Source organism: Sceloporus undulatus, chromosome 4 (assembly GCF_019175285.1).
Source record: "Sceloporus undulatus isolate JIND9_A2432 ecotype Alabama chromosome 4, SceUnd_v1.1, whole genome shotgun sequence".
NCBI lineage: Eukaryota > Metazoa > Chordata > Lepidosauria > Squamata > Phrynosomatidae > Sceloporus > Sceloporus undulatus.
In genome coordinates this window covers 109026017-109045827 of record NC_056525.1, presented here as the reverse complement: position 1 = coordinate 109045827, position 19811 = coordinate 109026017, and the positions used below count along the sequence as shown (strand labels likewise).

At 40.5% G+C, this 19811-nt stretch overlaps 1 protein-coding gene across 1 annotated transcript in view; it reads left to right on the top strand.

The window, feature by feature from the left end:
- The window catches only part of RWDD3 (RWD domain containing 3), a 30444-nt gene that overhangs the window by 2814 nt on the left and 7819 nt on the right, over positions 1-19811 (top strand). Inside the window, exon 2 of the mRNA XM_042465494.1 lies at positions 14778-15265. Coding sequence (XP_042321428.1) covers positions 14778-15265 — 488 coding nt within the window. The remainder of the gene's footprint in view (positions 1-14777; positions 15266-19811) is intronic.

Genomic DNA, 19811 nt, shown 5'->3' with positions numbered 1-19811 from the left:
ATTATTATTATTATTATTATTATATGAAAATCCTTACCGCAGTCTGCAGAGTTGGGGGATAACCTGATCAGTCATATGCTGTTGGGGATGTACATGAAATGCAGCCCTCTCTCTTCCTTCTCTTTCCCTCCCGTTTCTAGATCTTGTGCAAAGATAGAGACGGTTAAGGAACAGAGAATTTGAGAAGATGGGGTAGATCTGAACAAGGGAGAGGACAAGTTTGGATATCAATGCAAGATCTCTCCCCCCCCCTTTTGTTGATGAAAGTTAATCTGAAAACTAATCAGAATACAGTAATTGGTTAGTGTGTTTTTGTTGCTGTTGGCTGCCTTCAAGTTGACCGTGATTCATGGCGACCCTATGAATGAGACATCTCCAAGTCATTCTATCCATAGCAGTTCTGCTCAGGTGCTGCAGACATGTGGCCTTCTTGATTGAATCTATCCACCTGGAATATAGTCTTCCTCTTTTCCTACTTGCCCTCTATTTTACCAAGCATTATTATCTTTTCCAGTGAGCCATGCCTCCTCATGATGTAGCCAAAGTATGCTAGCCCAACTTAGTCATCTTAGCTTCTAGGGATATCTCAGGCCTGTTGTGTTCTCGGATCCATTTATTTGTCTTTTTAGCCATCCATGGTATCCACAAAACTCTTCCCACATCTCAAATGAATTTGATTTCTTTTTAAACCTGCTCTGAGTATGATATTTAAGGTATACAAGTTGAGCAAATAGGTAATAAAATGCAGCCTTGCCTGAACCCCTTTCCAATTGGAAACCACTCTGTCTCTCCATATTCTGATCTGATGATAGCCTCTTGTCCTGAGTGCAGATTATGTATCAGGACAGTCAAATGTTGCAGCGCATCCATTTCTTTAAGAGCAATCAGTGTACCTAACCTTCAAATGAAACCCACACCTCTTAATATGAATTAAGGTTGTATTAAACAATCATGTATGACTACTAAATATAATAAAATGCTAAGATAATACTTTAAAATCCTCTTTCTCACTGGTGAATTAAACTGTGACTTAAATTGTTATATGTAAGTCCTTGAGTGAAGTGATCTAAACCATGTTTTAAATCAGTTTGATTTAAACCAACCTTGAGCAGAATTGTGCAGATTTTTGTATTGATATATACTATCTTGTTGGGACGGAAGGCTATGCAAAGATGGTTGCATGGTGATATATTTTGGCCTTCATAGAGAAGGCCCCTGGTGTTACCAATCAAAAGACATTGGGCTGCTATTTAATCTTTCCCTCCTTAATGGATTTTCAGTGGAAAAAAGAAGGAAAGAAGTGGTGAGAAAAAGAACAGAAGAGTTAGAAATTGGGGGATGACAGAGTATGGATCCTCCCCTCCCTTTTTTAATTCTGTAGGCAAGACAGGGCAGTTCAACAATGAAAGTCTTGCCTGCAGTGAGACATTAGCTATTGCTTATGTTAAAAGAAAAATATATTTGGCTGGTCTCACATTCCTTTATGGAAATGTTCATGTTGTTGCTGTGTGCTTTCAAGTCGTTTCCAGCTTATGGCAACCCTATCATGGGGTTTTCTTGGCCTGATTTGTTCCGAGCAGGTTTGCCATTGCCTTCCCCTGAGGCTGAGAGAGTGTGACTTGCCCAAGGTCCCTCAGTGGCTTTCATGGCCAGGCAGAGAATCGAACCCTGGTCTCCAGAGTTATAGTCTCAAACCACTATATCATATACACAAGCGTAATGCTTGTTCAGGACCCACTAGCTTGTTTCAATGTATTCATTGAGGAGCAAACACTTTAAACTGGTCCAAAGTAGCAAAACAGTCTCTGCCATTAGGATTTGAGGTGGGAAGAGCAGTATTTCTTGGAGCTTGCTCCATGCCCATAAGCTAGCCTTCTCCCTTCAGATGTGGTAGAAGATATGCTTTCCTTTCCAAACTTGGTGAAAGTCATAGTGGCTTTTGTAGGTGGAAAGAGATGCAGCAGCAGAGTAGTTCTGCTTAAAAAAATAATATAAATATATAAATAAAAAATGTAGCTAGTCCTTTTATAATGTTTTGAAAATGCATCCTTTTCTCCCCTCCTGACAGTGGAGCACACTGCCTCAGAGAGTGGTGGAGTCTCCTTTTTCGGAGGTTTTTAAACAGAGGCTGAATGGCCATCTGTTGGGAATCCTTTGATGGTGTCTTCCTACATGGCAGGGGGTTGGATTGGATGACCCTGGGGTCTGTCTCTTCTCTCCTCGTGCTTGTTTCTTTTATGTCAAGTATATCGGTTTTCTATTAGATGTGTTTTCTCAGATGGGGATGAATTAAACAGTGTTCAAATTTACTTATTTGTTTTTCCTCCTCTCCACTCAGATGCATGTAAACATGCAAAACAGTCCCACTTAGGTCTCTCTGCTCTTGTCGGTGGTGCCCTTGTACCCTGCTTCTCTGTCAACATCTGCTGGCAAGTGTTCTTTGCTGCCAGCGGCCTCTGAACACCTTGGCAAGAGTTTATGGCTGGACTGCTAAACATCACTAGTGCACATTAATGTATGTACCTGGGTATGTTACAGAACCCAGTGTTTTGCATCTGCAGATGGCAATGTTTTATAAGCATGCTTCTCTGTCATTACATGGCTTATGTGTAGCACTGTTGTTTTCCAGGAAACCACACCAGCATTTTCTTATTCAGAAGGTCAATAATGGCCAACAAACTTCTCTGGAAAACAGATGGCTTGTCACTGTGATCTTTGTTTCTGCTGGAAGAGAATTTGGGGTATCCTTTCTTTCTGCTGAGCTCTTAAGAACCACTGGTTGGAGCCTAGTGCAAGAGAGGTAGCCTTAACTCAGCCTTAGAGGAACGCAATGCCAAACCCCCTTTGAACAAATCTTGCCAAGAAAGACTCATGATAGGGTCGCCTTAGGGTCGGAAGTGACTTGGAGGCACACAACAAAGGAATCCTCTGGTTCTTCTGATGTTGTTAGACTGCAACTTCTAACAGCTCCAGCCAGTGTAGCCAATGGTGAAAGATGCTGAGAATCAGTAAAGCCTTCCAGAAAACACCATCAGATGGATCCATCATTGGTTGGAAAACTGCTCTAAGAGTAATAATCAGTGGCAGTGCTTAAAACTTGAGTGGAATACTGTCCTAGTGCTATCACTATTCAACATTTTAATAGTGACTTAAATGATGGGATGAAGGAAATCTTTATGAAGTTTGGTGGTGATACGAAACTAGGAGGTCTGGCTAAAACATTGGAAGATAGGAACAGAATTCAAAAAGACCTTGATAAACTAGAAAATTGGGCAGAAGTTAATACAATGAAATTCAGTAGCGAAAATGCAAAATTCTAAATTTAGGCCACAGAAATCAAATGCTCAGGTATAGGAGGGGGGGAAATAGCTCAGCAAGTACTACATGGGAAAAGGACTTTGGGATCATTGTTGACCATACGTGGAATATGAGCCAGCAGTGTGATGCTGCAGTAAAGAAGATGAATGCTGTTTTAGCCTCCATTAATAGAAGCATAGTTTCCAAGTTGCAGGAAGAAATAGGCCTACTATATTCTGCACTGGCCTCATCTAGTGTACTGCACTCAGCTTTGGGTAACTCATTTTAAGAAGGATGTAGACAAGTTTGGGCAGGTTCAGAGAAGGGCAACAAAGATGATAAAAGATATGGAGAAAAAATCATGTGATGAAAGGGCAGAAGGTGGGATTGTGTCTAATGGTCTTAAATTACAGGAGGATACATTTTGTTTGCACTTTGAAGAAACTTCTTGACAATAAGAGTAGTTTGGCAATGGGACCAATTTTCAAGAGAGGTGGTGGAGTCTCCTCTGGATGTTTTCAAAAAGAAGCTGGGACAGCTTCCTTCTGGGATGCCTTTAGCTGGAGATCCTATATTGAGCAGAGGCTTTGATATAGTGGCTCATGAAGCCCCTTCCAGTTTTATGATTCTATGATTCTGAGTTGTGTAATTGAATTTTTTACAAAGGGAATTCAGATTGTAATAACCATCTGAACTGTACTTTTAATATACCAAACATGATAATTTTGTGTCAAGCTAAATGGTATAATTGGGCAAAAGTGATACATAATACAACATAATATAATATACAGTAATATCATTCATTTCATGTTCCTAAAATAACAAAGTGATTTTCAGTCTGTAAGGTAATCTAATTTCACATTTATCCAATTTTTCTGGAAATTTGTCTTCCCCATCAACAACTTACCGATAGGTATGAAATTGTTTTTACCCCATGGGTTCAAAACTTCCAGAAATGTTACATTTCTGCCATTCACTGGAACTGGGCCCAAATGGCTTGATGAGGTGGGGCTCTGGATGCCTCTGCAGGAACATTAAAATCAGTTCCAGAGCATGTTTTTACATCCTGAAAGTGCCTAGAAAAATTTTGACAGGAGGCCTCCAAAGTTCTAAATCCCTCCTGGGTTTTAGCTGTATTAAACCTTTTACCTTCTGGGGGGAAAACCCCAAGACGTCTCCTGAATAACTACTTGAGGATGTAACCAGGGTGACCAGACATGCTTCTTTTCTAGGACATGCTCTCCATTTCAGCCTTCTATCCAGGAGGAATTTGAGAATGTCCTCCATTTTGAGCAGCATTAAGACGCATTTATATGAGTGTTTTCAGTTTTTATTTGGTAGTGTCCTGCACGTTTCTTGCATATACTACATTTTGCAGTGCCTTGTCCTCCTTTGTGGTTAGGACATCTGCTCACCTTGGATGTAACAGTGTTGGAAGAGTATGGGGTTGCCAGAGTGAAAACTGGAGACAACTCCTTTACCCTTAATGGTTGTTATTTGGTTGCTTGAAAAGCAACACCTGTTGAAATCCCCTCTTCTCCACGGGTTTTATAGATACAGAAATCCTCTGGCAAGCCTAGGGAAGTAACATGAAGTGTTTGCCCAGGGGAAAAGTCAATGTGGTGTGCGTGTGTGTGTGTATGTATGTATGTGTGAACTTCCCTGAAGGCAGCCAACTTGAAAGGCATTGGTTGGGAACATATTGTGACAATTTATCTAGCTCTGCATCTGCATTATGCACATATGCACAACAGTTACCCAAAGAAACTAATTTCATTCTCTTTGCATTTATATCGTCAGTGGCAGATTCAGTTGGGTTCCTTTCCCCTGTCATTTTTCAAGTCCAACATCTTTACTCTTGGCAGCTTTTGACATGGAGCAGATTCTAATGGGTGTCACTTTCCTGTCACCGTTCCCTCCCCTTTTCCCTTTTTACCTTCTCTGATGGTAGACAGCAAATTGTGATGGCTGGATGAATGACACTAGTCAGAATTTGCTTGACATGTTAAAAGGTATCTCTGGAAATCTGAGATGTGCCTTCTGTTTTTCAAGGAGACGTTCTTGAGGTTCAAAGGAAGAAAGAATAGCCTTGCTCTTTGGTCTGTTTCTGCATGCTTCTTATGTTCATATAATTCTTAACTTTCCTCATGTTGTGTTTGGCTGTGTTCACACAAACATATTAATTGGCTGCAATCCCAGACATAATCACTTGAGAGTATGGGTGCATCTACACTGTAGAAATAATGCAGTTTGACACCACTTTAACTGCCATGACTCCATACTACAGAATCCTGGGATTTGTAGTTTAGTGAAGCACCAGCACTCTTTGGCAGAGACGGCTTGTAAAAGGTATAAATCCCAGGATTCCTTGGGTTGGAACTTAAGTCCCATTGAACTCAGAAGGGGTTGCCTCTGAGTAGGCAAGTACTGCCTAACTACTCATTGCATTGGGTGTGTATGTGGGATGGCATTGGAGAGAAATAATAACCAGCACCAAAATACATGGGAAGGAGAGGTTTAAGGCTTCCTTTCTCAGCCAATTTCTAAGTAAAAATTGCACTAGAGAAAAATAAGTTACGTTATCATCAGGAATCATTTCTCCTCTCAATTTGCAGTTACTGTATAGGGGAATTTTATTTATTGGTATGGTGGCTGAGGAGTAATTTATTGGGATGGTGGCTTCCCCTTTGACTTCTTTGAATGCTGTTGTGCCTGTGGCCGAGCCTCCCGGTATTTAATTTTTAGAAAAATCAATATTGGGATTGCTAATTATGTGTCATGTTTGCAGTGGAATAAAAAGCAAAAAGGCACAACAGCATGAAACTATTGTTGTGTGCCTTCATGTCGTTTCTGATTTATGGCAACCCTAAGATGAACCTATAATGGGATTTTCTGGGGCTGAGAGTGTATGACTTGCCCAAGGTTGCCCAGTAGGTTTCCATGGCTGAGCGAGGAATCACACCCCAATTTCCTGAATCAAAGTCCTATGCTCAAACCACTACACCATGCTGGTTCTCTCTTTAAAATATTATGGTTATGTATTTTGGGGTCAAGAGAGCAGAATCCATCAGAGGGGCAGTTTTATTTTCCCCCCTGTAATGTCTGTTCCCTTACATAATCTGCACCAGTGGTTTGGAGGAATGCTTTGGAGAAGGTTTTGGCAGGGAAGAGCAAAGGAAAAATGAATACTCTTGTGAAAAAACAGTTTATTTCACACAGTGCTCACACATGTTTAGTACTGGAAAAATCACAGATTCTGATCAACCAGGCAGTTAAAATATATTCCTTGGATTTGTCTGCCGTGGCCCATTTACAAGGTGAGAGATGTTTTCTTGTGTTCATTTCCTGGAACAGATGATTAAATACCTGAGAACACTTACTTCTTCACTGTTATTACTCAGCAAAGTTTGTTTGACCTCTGATGCTGATATATTTAGACACCAAATTAGTTTTGTTTGGCTGCATTAAAGATTTCTAGATTTTAATCCTGATCAACAGAGTACAAAGTAGCTCAGACTTTTTTTTGTTTTCTTTTAAACCAAACTCAAATAGAACAGATTTGGACACAGGTTGAGGTTCCTTTATCCGGAATGCCAAAATCCAAAATACTAAAAAATCTGAAATTGCCCACATGGGTGGCTGAGAGAGTGACACCTTTGCTTTCTGATGGTTCAGTGTACGCAGACTTTGTTCATGCACAAAATTATTAAAAATATTGTGTATAAAATTACCTTCAGGCTATGTGTATAAAATGCATACAAAACGTAAATAAATTTCATTTTTAGACTTGGGTCTCATCTCCAAGATATCTCATTGTGTATATGCAAATATGAGATCCAACAGTTTGAGTGTTGGATTACGACTCTGAAGACTAGGGTTTGATTCCTTGCTCAGCTGTGAAAACTCACTGGGTGATCTTGGGCGAGTGACACTCTCTCAGCCCTAGAAAACCTCATGGTAGTTTTGCCTTAGGGTTGCCATAACTCAAAAACAACCTGAAAGCACACAACAACCAATATGCAACTGTTCCAAAATCAGAAAAACTCGGAAATCCAAAACACTTCTGATCCCAAGCATTTTGGAGAAGGGAGACTCAACCAGTATGTGGATATATGGATGCAGAAGATGAGTGTTAAGAAGGGTTACTATGCCCAGGTGGTCCCTTGGATGATGGAAGCAAAATTTCTTTGCAGCTAGTATTGGGATTTGCAGTTTAAGAAGAGACAATTAGTATATTCAGCCAATAATCTCTAGTGTTACAGACCAAGCTACAAGCCACAGGATAACACAGAATGTTGCCATGGGAGTTAATGTGGAACCACAGTACTATAATTATGTTGCTTCAGAGGCCAGCTGGTGGGTAGTGCCCTTTTGTCAGCCCAGAGAGAGTGTGTTCCAGGGTGATCAGATGTCCTCCTTTTCCAGGACACGTCCTACCTACATTTCAGCCTTTTGAGCAGGAGGAATTCCAAAACGTCCTCCGTTTTGAGCATGACTAAGGAGCACGGATTTATATTTATAGGAGTGTTTTTAGATTTTATTTTGCCATGTTTTACATTTTCCTTGAACATCCTACATTTTGTGATGCCTTGTCCTCCTTTGCAGTTATGACTTTTGGTCACCCTGACATGATCAGAAATTGTCATGAGAAATACAAGATGAGAAAATTTAATTGCTTTTCAGAGGAGAGGGGCCTCTTTTTCTGTAGTGAAGAAAAGGAACAGTGCATAGTCGGCCCGCCATGTTTGCGGCTTTGACTTTTGTGGCTTTGATTATTCACGATTTTGATTAATATGTTCTCTCTAGGAATCTCTAGGTTCTCCAGCATGACTCTATGGTCACTGTCATACTGGAGAACCTAGAGATTCTTAGAGAGAACACTTCTCTAGGCATTTGTAGGTCCTCCAGCGCAATTCTGGCAGATGCTGACTTTGGAATTGTGCTGGAGGATCTAGAGATTCCTAGAGAGAGAGAGCACTTTTCTAGGCATTTGTAGGTCCTCCAGTATAATTCATAGCTCAGCTTCTGCCAGATGGTCACCATGGACTTGCTCTGAAGGGATTGCTGGAGAGGTGTTCTCGCAAGTAATTTTTTTTAATTGTAGTTTTTCCACTTTCACTGGGATCCTTTGCCTTTAACCCCAGTGAATGTGGAGGGCTCACTGTACTTGGGATAAATAGAGTAACTCTAATCAGGAAATAAGGAATAAGGTATGCAGGAGAAAGCACTAGGCAGTATGTATGTGTGTCTTCAAGTCATAGTTGCAGAATGTTAATACTGGAAGTTGCATTGCCTGGCACTGACTAACCTATTTCAGAGACCCAGCTGAGAATGCATACTACAGATGGCTACACATGGCTCTTCTATACTGTATCTGGAATGCTACAAGACACAGTGTCAGCACACTTTTTACTCCTTGCCATTTTTCTGGGACCAGTCCCTAGAAAAGCAGCCATCATAACCCTGAATGTACTCATGTATGCACCTTGAGGGTGAGAAAGCTCCTCCACTTCTCAGCCGTCAAGAGACCTTTGTGCTAGCCTCTTTAATTTAATTTTCCTTATCAGCAACCTGACAGGAAATGATTTCTCTTCCCAACAATCGTTAGTTAAAGAAAAAGCTATATACTTAGGAAATACATTTCTGTGTAATGGCTGGTTAAATGCCACAGGGGCAGAGTAGGTGTTTCTTGAGGATTGATGAGTTTTGGAGAAGAAAGGAGATCTCTCCCTGCACTCATGATATATAAAAATATGAATTTTCCAAAGCTCAGCAGTGACATATTCAAAATTCAAAAGTTGCTTTATTCAAAATGATGTGTGTATGAATTTAAATAAGCTAATTAACACACACCCTATTTTATTTTACTTGTTCTGGCTCCAGAGATTAGTGTTGCAGATTGAATGACATAATTTACTTGTTAATCCACTTTTTTCCTCATCTCTAGTTTGCTCAGCTATCTTGTCATAAAATATATATTTGTTCATCAAAACTTAGATTCCGGGAAGTAACTCTTAGAAATGCAAAATGAGCGTGTGACAATGACAGCTTGCAGAAGGGGGAAGACGAACCCCTTCTAGCTGATACTAAACATAGGAAACAGTTTGAAGTGTGCTGACACTAAATTTACTGACGATAATAAGCAGGGAGTGGTGGGGAGAAATGAGTTAGAATGTGCTGGGTTATTAGCACAATAAATGCCAACAGAATGGTAATTTAATGCTCTCTGTTTCAGATAGCACCTCGTATGATGGAACTGGGCAAATATAAGGTGCTATTGTTGGTAGTCAAGTGAGGAAGAGTTGTTGTAATCCACCAGCTTTACTTTTACCAGCAGTGCTGCTCTACTCCTGTCAGGCTGTTAATCATGTTCAGCCTGAAATGTAAATATAACTTTGACATGTACATGGAAAAAAGATAAGACACAATGGTGGGGTACTATATTACATTTGCACTGTGGGTTAAAAAGCTCAAAGAACTGTTAAGCATAGGCTTGAGTCCAATTTTATACAGGCTTACAAGGAATCACAGCTCACTTAGTTGATTTCCATGGATCTGCCCTGGGTTGCCAAGATCCAATTGCATACAGTGGGCCCTTTGTATCCGCTGGGGTTTGGTTCCAGGATCCCCTGTGGATACCAAAATCCATGGATGCTCAAGTCCCATTAAATACAATGGCACAGTAAAATTATGTCCCTTATATAAAATGGCAAAGTCAAGGTTTGCTTATTGAAATTTATATTTTTTTAAAAAAATATTTTCAAGCTGTGGATGGTTGAATCCATGCATAAAAAATCTGTGGCTAATTAGGGCTGAACATACTTCAGTATCCAGCGTAGCAGTTTTGGGACTTCCGTTACATTCCTCCAACTGCTGAAGGCTTCTGTGGGGTCAGGAAATGTGCTCCTGAGAGTCCTCAGCCTTTCAAAATAGGTTTATAGAGTATACAGGGAAAGAAAGAAGTAGAGACCACTATTTCTGGGGGAAGGAACCAGTGGATCTTGTTTGTTATGGATGATGTCTGTGGCAACCTCCCTACCCTCCAGCTGAGTATTATAGGACTTAAAGGTGACTGAAAGTTTATGCCATATATTTATTTAAATTATAGTCTTACAAAATACATGCACAGTACAGTATCAGTGTAGTTTTGGCCTGCATCTAATTGCTAGTACAAACTAGAATAGACCATCGAATTTACTGCTTAACGGTAAGTCAGCATTTATGAAAAGCCCATTGACTGAATGAGTCTGTCCTTATTGTGACTAGCAACTGGATTTTGACCCTTGTTTTTGTAAATTTAAAACTATCCAAGTCCAATTATATTGAAAGGATTGGAGATGGGGATGGGATTCAGATTAATTATCTTAAAGTATTTCACAAGGGGCCCATTCAGACTGACCTTTTTGCGCTGGAAGGAACTGGGAAGATTCAGTTTCCACCCCCCACCCCCCCCGAATCACTCCGGAAGCAATTGCTGACTATCAATCAGGGTATTTTAACCCTGAATGCCCTCTCGGAGAAATCAGGTCAAAAGTGAGGGTGCCTTGCTGTCAATCAAATTTGTTCCGTGCTCGTCATAGGTGACATTTTCTGCACTCATTGGGCAATCGGAAGTGTGCTTCCCTCCTCCTTTTTTTAAAAAACCAGGCGTCAGCATGCACATATTTTGTCAAATTTAAAAACCTCCTGTGTGTGTGTGTTGTGGGTATTTGGGTCACTGCAGGTTATGATCTTCCCTTGGCCCTGTTTTCAACCCCAAAATGCAAGCTAATGCCATCTCTGCATCCTGTATCCTCCCTTCTTGACACCCCAGAATGCCTCATACACATGTAATAATAATAATAATAATAATAATAATAATAATAATAATAATAATAATAATAATAAATTCCTCACCTTGGGATGCCAGAAAAGGAAGGCATGCATTCTTTGCTTTCTAGGCTACCCCTGAATTCCTTAGAGACAGTACCAAAAGCATTCTGTATCAATTTGCCAAATTGGAAAGAGAAACGTTGTAACATTCGCATTGTAGCATTTGCAAAAGAAAAAGGCCTCCTGCAAAGTGCTCTTTGCAGCATTTCCTTATTGCAAAAAACATGCGCATAGTTTGTCAAAAATAATTTTAAAAAAATAAAAAAAGAGAGATAGATGCCTGGTGCGAGAGGGAGGCTTGCTCAGTCCTGTGCCCTCCCTCTGACCTGCCCTGAATTGACCCTACGTCCTGCTCCTTCCTTCTCCTCCTCCTGCTCCGTTACAGATTGTCCTACATGGCCCCCTTCTTCCCCCCGGCTGTCACCCCGATTTTCCTTTTTTGCATCCTTCCTTTCTCCTCCTCCTTCCGATGCTACCCTCCATGGCCCCATTCTCTTCCCCGGCTCCTGCCTCCTCCTCCTCCTCCGATGAAGGGGAGGGAATGCTCTGCCCACTGTTCTCCCTCTGACCTAAATCCCTCCCTTGAACTTGCCCCGATCATGATCGGGGCCAAGTTCATATTCGCCGAACCCAGGCTTTTTCAAAAGAGACGGCTTTTACCCCAATTCTAAATGACCTACACCAAGGGGCATTTGCCACAAAATGGGTGTGAAAGCCTCTGAATCGCTAGTGAAAGTTTTGGGGCGAATATGAACTTCATGTGGCTAATTCGGGTCCTGATCGTGTAAAATGTAATCTGAATGGCCCCAATATTTAGTTGGTTAACCAAATCTTTTATGACTGATCAGATTTTAGTCTCCTCAGGCAACAATGCTTCATAGAATCATAGAATCATAGAGTTGGAAGAGACCACAAGGGCCATCCAGTCCAACCCCCTGCCATGCAGGAAATCTAAATCAAAGCATCCCCGACAGATGGCCATCCAGCCTCTGTTTAAAGACCTCTAAGGAAGGAGACTCTTCAAGACCCCATGGGCTATTTCTTCCGTTATATATGTGCAAACCTGTGTGATTGAAAGGATGGCAGGTGAGAGTGGGATTCAAATAAAATATCTTAAACTATTTCATTATATTTAGTTGGTCAACTAAATCTTTTATGACTGATTGAATTTTAGACTTATCAGACAACAATGCTTAGAGGCCCTGGGGCTATCTCTTCAGTTATACATTTGCAAACCCATGTGTCTTGTAAAAGCATTGTTGCTGGAGGGTTCTTTGTGGAAAACAAAACCTTGCCTTTCTGCTTGTTAATAGTACCCAGTCCCTGAACCATTTCGTCTTGCCCCACTCATTGAAGAGATTTTGCCTTTTGTTTTGCAGAGGGCACAGAAGGTTGCAAAGCCAGATCAATCGGGCGGGGAGAGGAAGGGAAATCAAACATCATTCCATTGCCGTATCATGGAAGGGAGGGGAAAACTTAGGAGGTAAGGAAGAGACAAGCCACTTCAAAAGGATTCATCTGAAACTTAGGACTGCTCCACTGCGCCTTTCAGATCTGTCTCTTCCTACCTTGTAGAATGAATCAAGTTGACATTTTAGCAACTTTTTTTGAAGAATTGGGGTGAAGTGGTTGGAACACATCAAAGAGAAGAGGCAGGGAAGATCAGAAAAAGAGCACCTTTTATCTTACACCCCTATCCCTCCCCATTTTAGTAGAAGCAGATGAGATCCTTGTCCTCTTTTAATACAGTGAAAGGACTATTATTATTGTTTTACCTCAGCCATATCATTGCCTTCTGAAACCAGTCCGATACGGATGGTGTACCAAGAGACTCTTTCTCTCATTGCGTTTGATTTTATGATAAAGCTGATGGTACTAAGGAAAGTAAAGCATTTATATGGCACATTCCAAATGTTCAAAGCATTTCATGTACATTTTTACAGCATTTTCTCCCCAATGAACCTGTAAAATAGGACCAATATGTTTATATTCCAGATGGAGTTGCCAATCTAGTGAATTTATGGCTCTGCTAAGATCTCTGGCTTACAGTTTCAGTTGTTCAGTATCTTACACATATGAACAACTTTATTCATGATGACAAGAACGGTGCTGGTAAATAAACAAACAAATAAATAAACAAGTCATGGTAGAAATAAAATTATAATCCTGTGTGTAAATCACCTTTGTTATAATGCTTGATAATGTGTGGTTCTGTCTGGAGAAAATCTGTTCAAGCAACTTACAAAAAAAACTAATAATGAAGAGCTGTTCAGTTTCAGTGAAATAGTCTTCGAGTTGGGATTTCTGTCTCATCTTTCTTAGCCTTCTGCCACACTGCAGAATAAATGCAGTTTGACACTATTTTAACTGTCATGGCTCCATCCTGGTATATATAGTTTGTTGTGGCACCAGAGCGCTCTAACATAGAAGGTTAAATATCTCACAAAGCCACCAACTCCAGAATTCCATAGTATTGAGCCATGGCAGTTAAAGTGGTGCCAAACTTCATTAATTCTGCAGTGTAGATGCAGCCTTATTCTGCACTTATATAATAATAAAATAAATAAATAAATAAAAGTTTTATTTATATACCGCGCCTTCCTTAGATCAGGGCGGTTTACATACATTATACATACATTGTACATATACATTCAATAGGTTAAAAACAAGGCCACACCATACAGTTATACAATAAAAATAAAAGTAGAACAGCTAAAAACCCCATTAGCCCATCCTCATGGCCACGGAAGAGGAGGGAGGCCCTTAGGAATTTTTATGGAATTTTACTTCTTTTAGAGTGGTCAGTGTGTACCCTAAGAAGATAAGAAGAACCCTGGTAGATCCAACCATGTGTCCAACTAGTTCAGTTTTCTGTTTCCTAAAGGTAGTGAGAAAGATTAGGAAAGTCTACAGGCAGGAAAGCATGAGGGCAGCAGCCTCCTCCAGTAGTGTTTTTGTCCCTTGCGAAATGGTATTCAGGTTTCCTCCCCTGAACATGAAATTTTCATTTCTATGACACGGCTCTAACCATAGATAGACCCCATGAATTTGTCTAATTGAGTGTTCAAGCCTTCTAAACCAGGAGTTGTTATAGGTTTAAAAGTCATAAAAACATGAAAGACAGAATATGGAAATCATAGTAAGCTTCACATTCTCCTCCTCTGTTGTTGCTTTTAGCTAGAGCTAAACAAGGAGGTTTCATGTTGGATATTGTTTGCTTGCCATACAATGCATAGTCTGGGCCTTATTCCTGATTTTATTTACTTGAAGAATTTCTTGCCCAGCTCAAAATCCTTTTTTAAAAATTTCAGCTGTGAAGAGTACTTATTTTTTTAAAAAATAAAAATGCAAGGAAGTTTCGATCCATCTAGGTAGGGACAGGATCGTCATCTTAGCCACTACAGTGTCTTTTGCACCCGATGCCTGCATTATATACTGTATGCAGATATCATTTCTAAGTGCAAAAATAATTCCACATCACCAGCCCTTAGTCTATGAAACATTGATAACATTCAGGATTTAGTTTAGAGCAGACAAAACTTACCTTAGTTGTTGTGAATATTTCAGTGGATGTTCAGTTAATTTTATTTCTTTTGGATGTTTTTCAGAGACGGAGGGAATCTCATTTCGGATTCAGACCAGTGTGAAAGGACCTTTGGGCACGGATGTATTGCTAAAGCTGCTGTTTCATTTACCAATCAGTTACCCGTCAAGCTTGCCGAATATCTCTGTTACCTCTGAGCAGCTTACAAGGACACAGTGTATGGTTGTGAGGGAGAGATTACTTGAAGAAGCAAAGAGACATTTTTCACAACCCATGGTACATGAGCTGATTCTCTGGATACAGCAGAATCTTAAGCATGTTGTTGAGCAAGCTGAAACTTCAGTCTGCTGCCAGAAGAGTACTCTATCAACATGCACCACCGAGGATGATGGTGTCTGGACCGTCCTTCTGCATTTAGATCATATGAGAGCTAAGCGAAAATATGTCAAAACAGTGGAAAAATGGTGCACAGATCTAAATCTGAGGGGAAGACTGATGTTCATGGGAAAGATGATCCTGATTCTTCTTCAGGGAGACAGAAGAAATATTAAGGTGAAAACTTTGATGTCACTTTTTGTTACCAGTTTTGTTAACACAGAGAACTGACTTTAAAAATGTTCTCTATGGGTTGGGTGAGTGGATTGGTAATTGGAGAACCATATTGGAAACTGGCCATCATTAAAATTTTATTTTTTTGTACAGTGGGCCCTTAGTATCTGCTGGAGTTTGGTTCCAGCACCCTCATGGATACCAAATTCAGTGCATATTCAAGTCCACAGATTTTTTATTACCAGATTCAAACATCCACAGTTTGAAAATAGTTTAAAATATATACATTCCAAAAAGCAAGTCTTGATTATGCCACTTTATACAAGGGACACCATCCATTGTATTTAATGGGACTTGAGTATCCACGGATTTTGGTATCCACAGGGGTGCTGGAACCAATCTCCAGCAGATACTGAGGGTCCATTGTACAAAAAAATTCATCTTAGAATCCTTGGTGTGTGGGGATAACTGCTTTTCAGATGGGAGGTTCACGGGAAATCAGTGCTTCAGTTGTCTGTTCTAATTATGGGGATAGAGGGAAAGGTTATCTTAAGAACTGTGTGGTGTAACAAGATATGTGTATTCCGATGAGAACCATGGAAAGCTGAGATACTAGTGTATTGGTTGGTGACTAGTGGCCCATTCTGTATAGGCCACCATATCCTTTATAGGCAGTGGTTGGGAATGTGTCATCTTCCAGATGTTGAACTGCAGTTACCATCATCCCTAGCCAGTAAAGTCAGTGAAAGAGGGCTGATGACATTGCAGTCCAACAACATCTGATGGGCTGCACAGCATTATGGGTGAATTTGTGTTGAATTTGGTATTTTGTCCTCCTGCAACAGATTCCTCCACAGTGAGTACAACAAGTCCACAAAAGGAACCTGTTCTCAAACACAAATTATATTGTTTATATTGGGATGAAGAAACTGCAATTTTGCATGTAATTAGGAATTTTGTAGGGAGAAATACAATCGAACCTGTGAGATAAAAAGCCTGAACAAAGCCCTGTAAACTAAATGATTTGAATCTACTTTTCTCTGGCCCAGCTCCAATTACTTATTGGCCCAGCTCCAGAGATGGTCAATTTCTGCTGCTGCCATCTCTGAATCCCTGCTTCCACTAATGCCACATTTGCTACTATGTTGTTGGGAAAAAATAGGTCTTTAAAACATGGGACATTTCCTTGGGCAAACCAAACCAAACCAAAGTAAAAGGCTAAAAAAGCAAATGATTGCAAAAGCATAAATCAATATAATTACAAAAACATAATTATAGAAAGATAATGGTGAACCAAATACCAAGGCCACAAAACATATAAATAAATATAAATAATGGATAAATACAATATCAAGTTACATACAAACACTGCAGGGAGTAATCAATATGTTACAAAAGCACGATGTGAAATGATGAACCAATTAAACCAAATGTAGGACTTTTCAGTTATATCCTGTTTTGATAGATCCTTCTCGGCAAATGTCCTGCTACACTGCTGATTGTAAGGAAAATTTGTCAGCTATCTTAAAATGTTAAATGCCATGAGGTAAAGGGTCAGGAATTAATTGTCCTAATGATCTTCAAAAAGGTGAATCTGCTGAAATACTTCATGAGTTACAAAGTAGCTTGCCAATCTCTTCCTTGTGCACTTTGTTTACAAGTAGAATGACAATTTCACTTGTAGACAAAGCATACAGGAAACACATGCCTTGTTTTAAAGAAAAATGTTTTCTTACCCCTGCTGCCATCACAACAGGAAATGTGGGAGAGGGGTGTATCCTCATGGGCTCAGGGGACACCACTGCAGCCTGACAATGTTTGCACACTATGGGTTAGGCCATATTTCACAGCCTATTCCTGATGTACTTACTTGGGATAAACTCCAGTGGGGCTTGCACCTGAGTAGACCTGCATAACATTGTGCCATTAATGTCTTAAAGCTGCAATTTTTTCTTGGATTTCTTTTTTCAAAAAAGGATGTTTTTTAATAATGAAATAAAGGCTTTTGGGATATTTTGAGACCTTTTTAATTTTAATTTCACTTTTTCCTAAGCCTTGGAGATATATAGCTAATTGTCAAACTGTTTTTGCAGCCATCACCTTGGTACTTCTGTTTCCTACTCAGAGCAACAATCGGTGGCAGCTATTGTTCCTGAACCATTGAAGAGGTTTATTTTATTTTAGGTGCTCTGAACTTCTTAGGCCCTTCATATGTCCTTGGGTGCCTCTTGGAGGAATCCTGGGCCTTTCACCATTAAAGTATCTAATCTGTGGGGACTAAGGTTGAGTTAGATGTGTGTTACATTGTGGTTGTTATTTTGGCTTAAAAAAGACCAAATCTTGTAACTAAAACAAGGGTGTCATTAGGGGTGCAGGGAATATAGACCCACACCAGGTGAAATCCCAGATGGGGGGATGAATACCAGGTGACATGGTTGCTCATCTTCCATCTCAACCTTTCTCACCGTCCCTACTAGGTGCCTCTACAAAAAGGAGGAGGATGCCCACACTGCAAAGAGTTATCTCACCCGGAAGGGAGGCCATGGCTGTCTGGCTAGTTTGCCTGCCTACCCTGCCACTGGGTTTTTCCAAGGCTGACCAGGCAGGTGGGTGAGTGGTGGAGGCAATGGCGGGAAGGGTGGCAGGGCAGTCAGCTGCCTTGCCTAGCCAGCTAACCATGTCTTTCTGGGTCAGGCTGGGTGGGCAGACGGGGCAGGTGGAAGGAGAGATGGACAGGGCAGTTGGCTGCTGCCACCGCCGTGCTTCATTGCTTGACACTAACATGAGTCATGCCACTGAACCAACCATACAATAAATAATTTAAGAATAAGCTTTGCACACTGTGCTAGAGATAACGAACTTGGATTGTGGTATGGAGTGTGTGAGGGGCTTTCAGGTAATCGGAGTAGCCAGACCCACACCTTTGTAGATCATGCCTTAAGAGAAAAAAGAAGAGGGATATATATTTCAGAAGCAAAAAGAGAGACTGTTGATAAATCCCATGTGGTATGCTATGTGCATCATAGTCCAGAAACTGGATGTGCAAATCTGTTTGTAGCTACTCTTATTTAACACTGTGGAAATTGTGTGAACTGGAATGGAATTATTAACATTGAGTTCAGCCCTTCATTTTTAAGATGGTTTATAGGTTAGGTCATTAATATATGGGTTGTTTTGATAGACAGCATATAGAAAGCTAGATGTAGCTCCACATTTTATTTCACAAACACAGCTATAGATACACACCACTGTTTCCCTCACAAACATGCAAAGAATTCACGGACACATATACCTGAGTGTTCCTCTCACGTATAGGCAATATCTGAAGGTCCAGAGGCCATTTTACTCTCCCTCTCTGGACCTTTGCAAGCCCATCTGGATGCCCCCTTTTCCATATTTAGTCTTCCAAATGGCAAATTGTATCTGTAGAAGCTGTGTGTGTGTGTGTGTAAATTGACTTCTCAATATTGTCTATCTGTCTTTTTAAAAAAAGACTCAAGAAGTGTCCAGTTAACCAAAGATTTTTCCCTAAGAAGGTTGTGGGGTGAAAGATTATATTTAGAAACTTCTGGGCATGCAGTTTGCCAGTTGAAGGATTCAATGGGAAGTGAGAAAAGGGTCCAGAGAGCCCTGGTCGGGCCATAGTATGCCCAACCATCCTGACTTACCTGGGAAGACAAGTAAAATACTGGTATACACAAAAGTGTAGTATTTCCTAAATAAATGTCATCTCCCTTTGATATCCAAAAGGCTAAGGGGGAGTGGTGGGTTCCCACCAACTGTCAGCGACTCCTTAAATGTTGGGGGAATTGCTTAGTTCAAGGAGGCTTGCCACAGGCTGGGTGACCTGAGAATAATTTTCACGTGTTTATAGCAGTACTAACTGTGAAAGGACTCCAGGTTTGATGAATAAAATAAGTGGTGTTTTTTTTAATTTTGGGAAATAAGCAACAGTGCAGCCAAACACACAATAGTGATTCAAACAGACATACCATTCTAAGCTAGCCAAAACAAGTATGGAAATTGGACAGTGGACATTTAGGATTGTAGAGGAGGGAATGCTTACTTGTCCTGAAAAGGAGATAACAAAAAATGGGGTGTGCTCAGGCAGCATCTGAGGGCAACACAGTGAATGGAAGAGGCTCTCTGTGCACACTGTGTGTGAGCAGGCTAGGTTTGGGATTGATATTTACATCTGATTTGTAGCCTTGAGGGGTATTTGGTGATATTTTGCTTCTTAGGGGAATCAACAATGGGATTCCAGAATAACTGATGGCTTTACTTTGGATTAACAAAAATATTGATCAGATTTAGGACAAAATAAATATATAGAGATGTTGACTGCGAACATGGCAGGGGGTAGGTAAGAAGTGTTGGCTTACTCTCCTTTGCCTTTAATGTGCGAGAATATGAGGAAAGCCTGGAGGAGTATGGAGTGATCAGCACACCCATGTAACCTTTCTTTAGATGCTACCTAGGTTCTCCACATGCCTTCTGGTCAATGTTCCTTTCCCATGAGATATTTCCCAGTGTTTCAAAGGTTATAGCG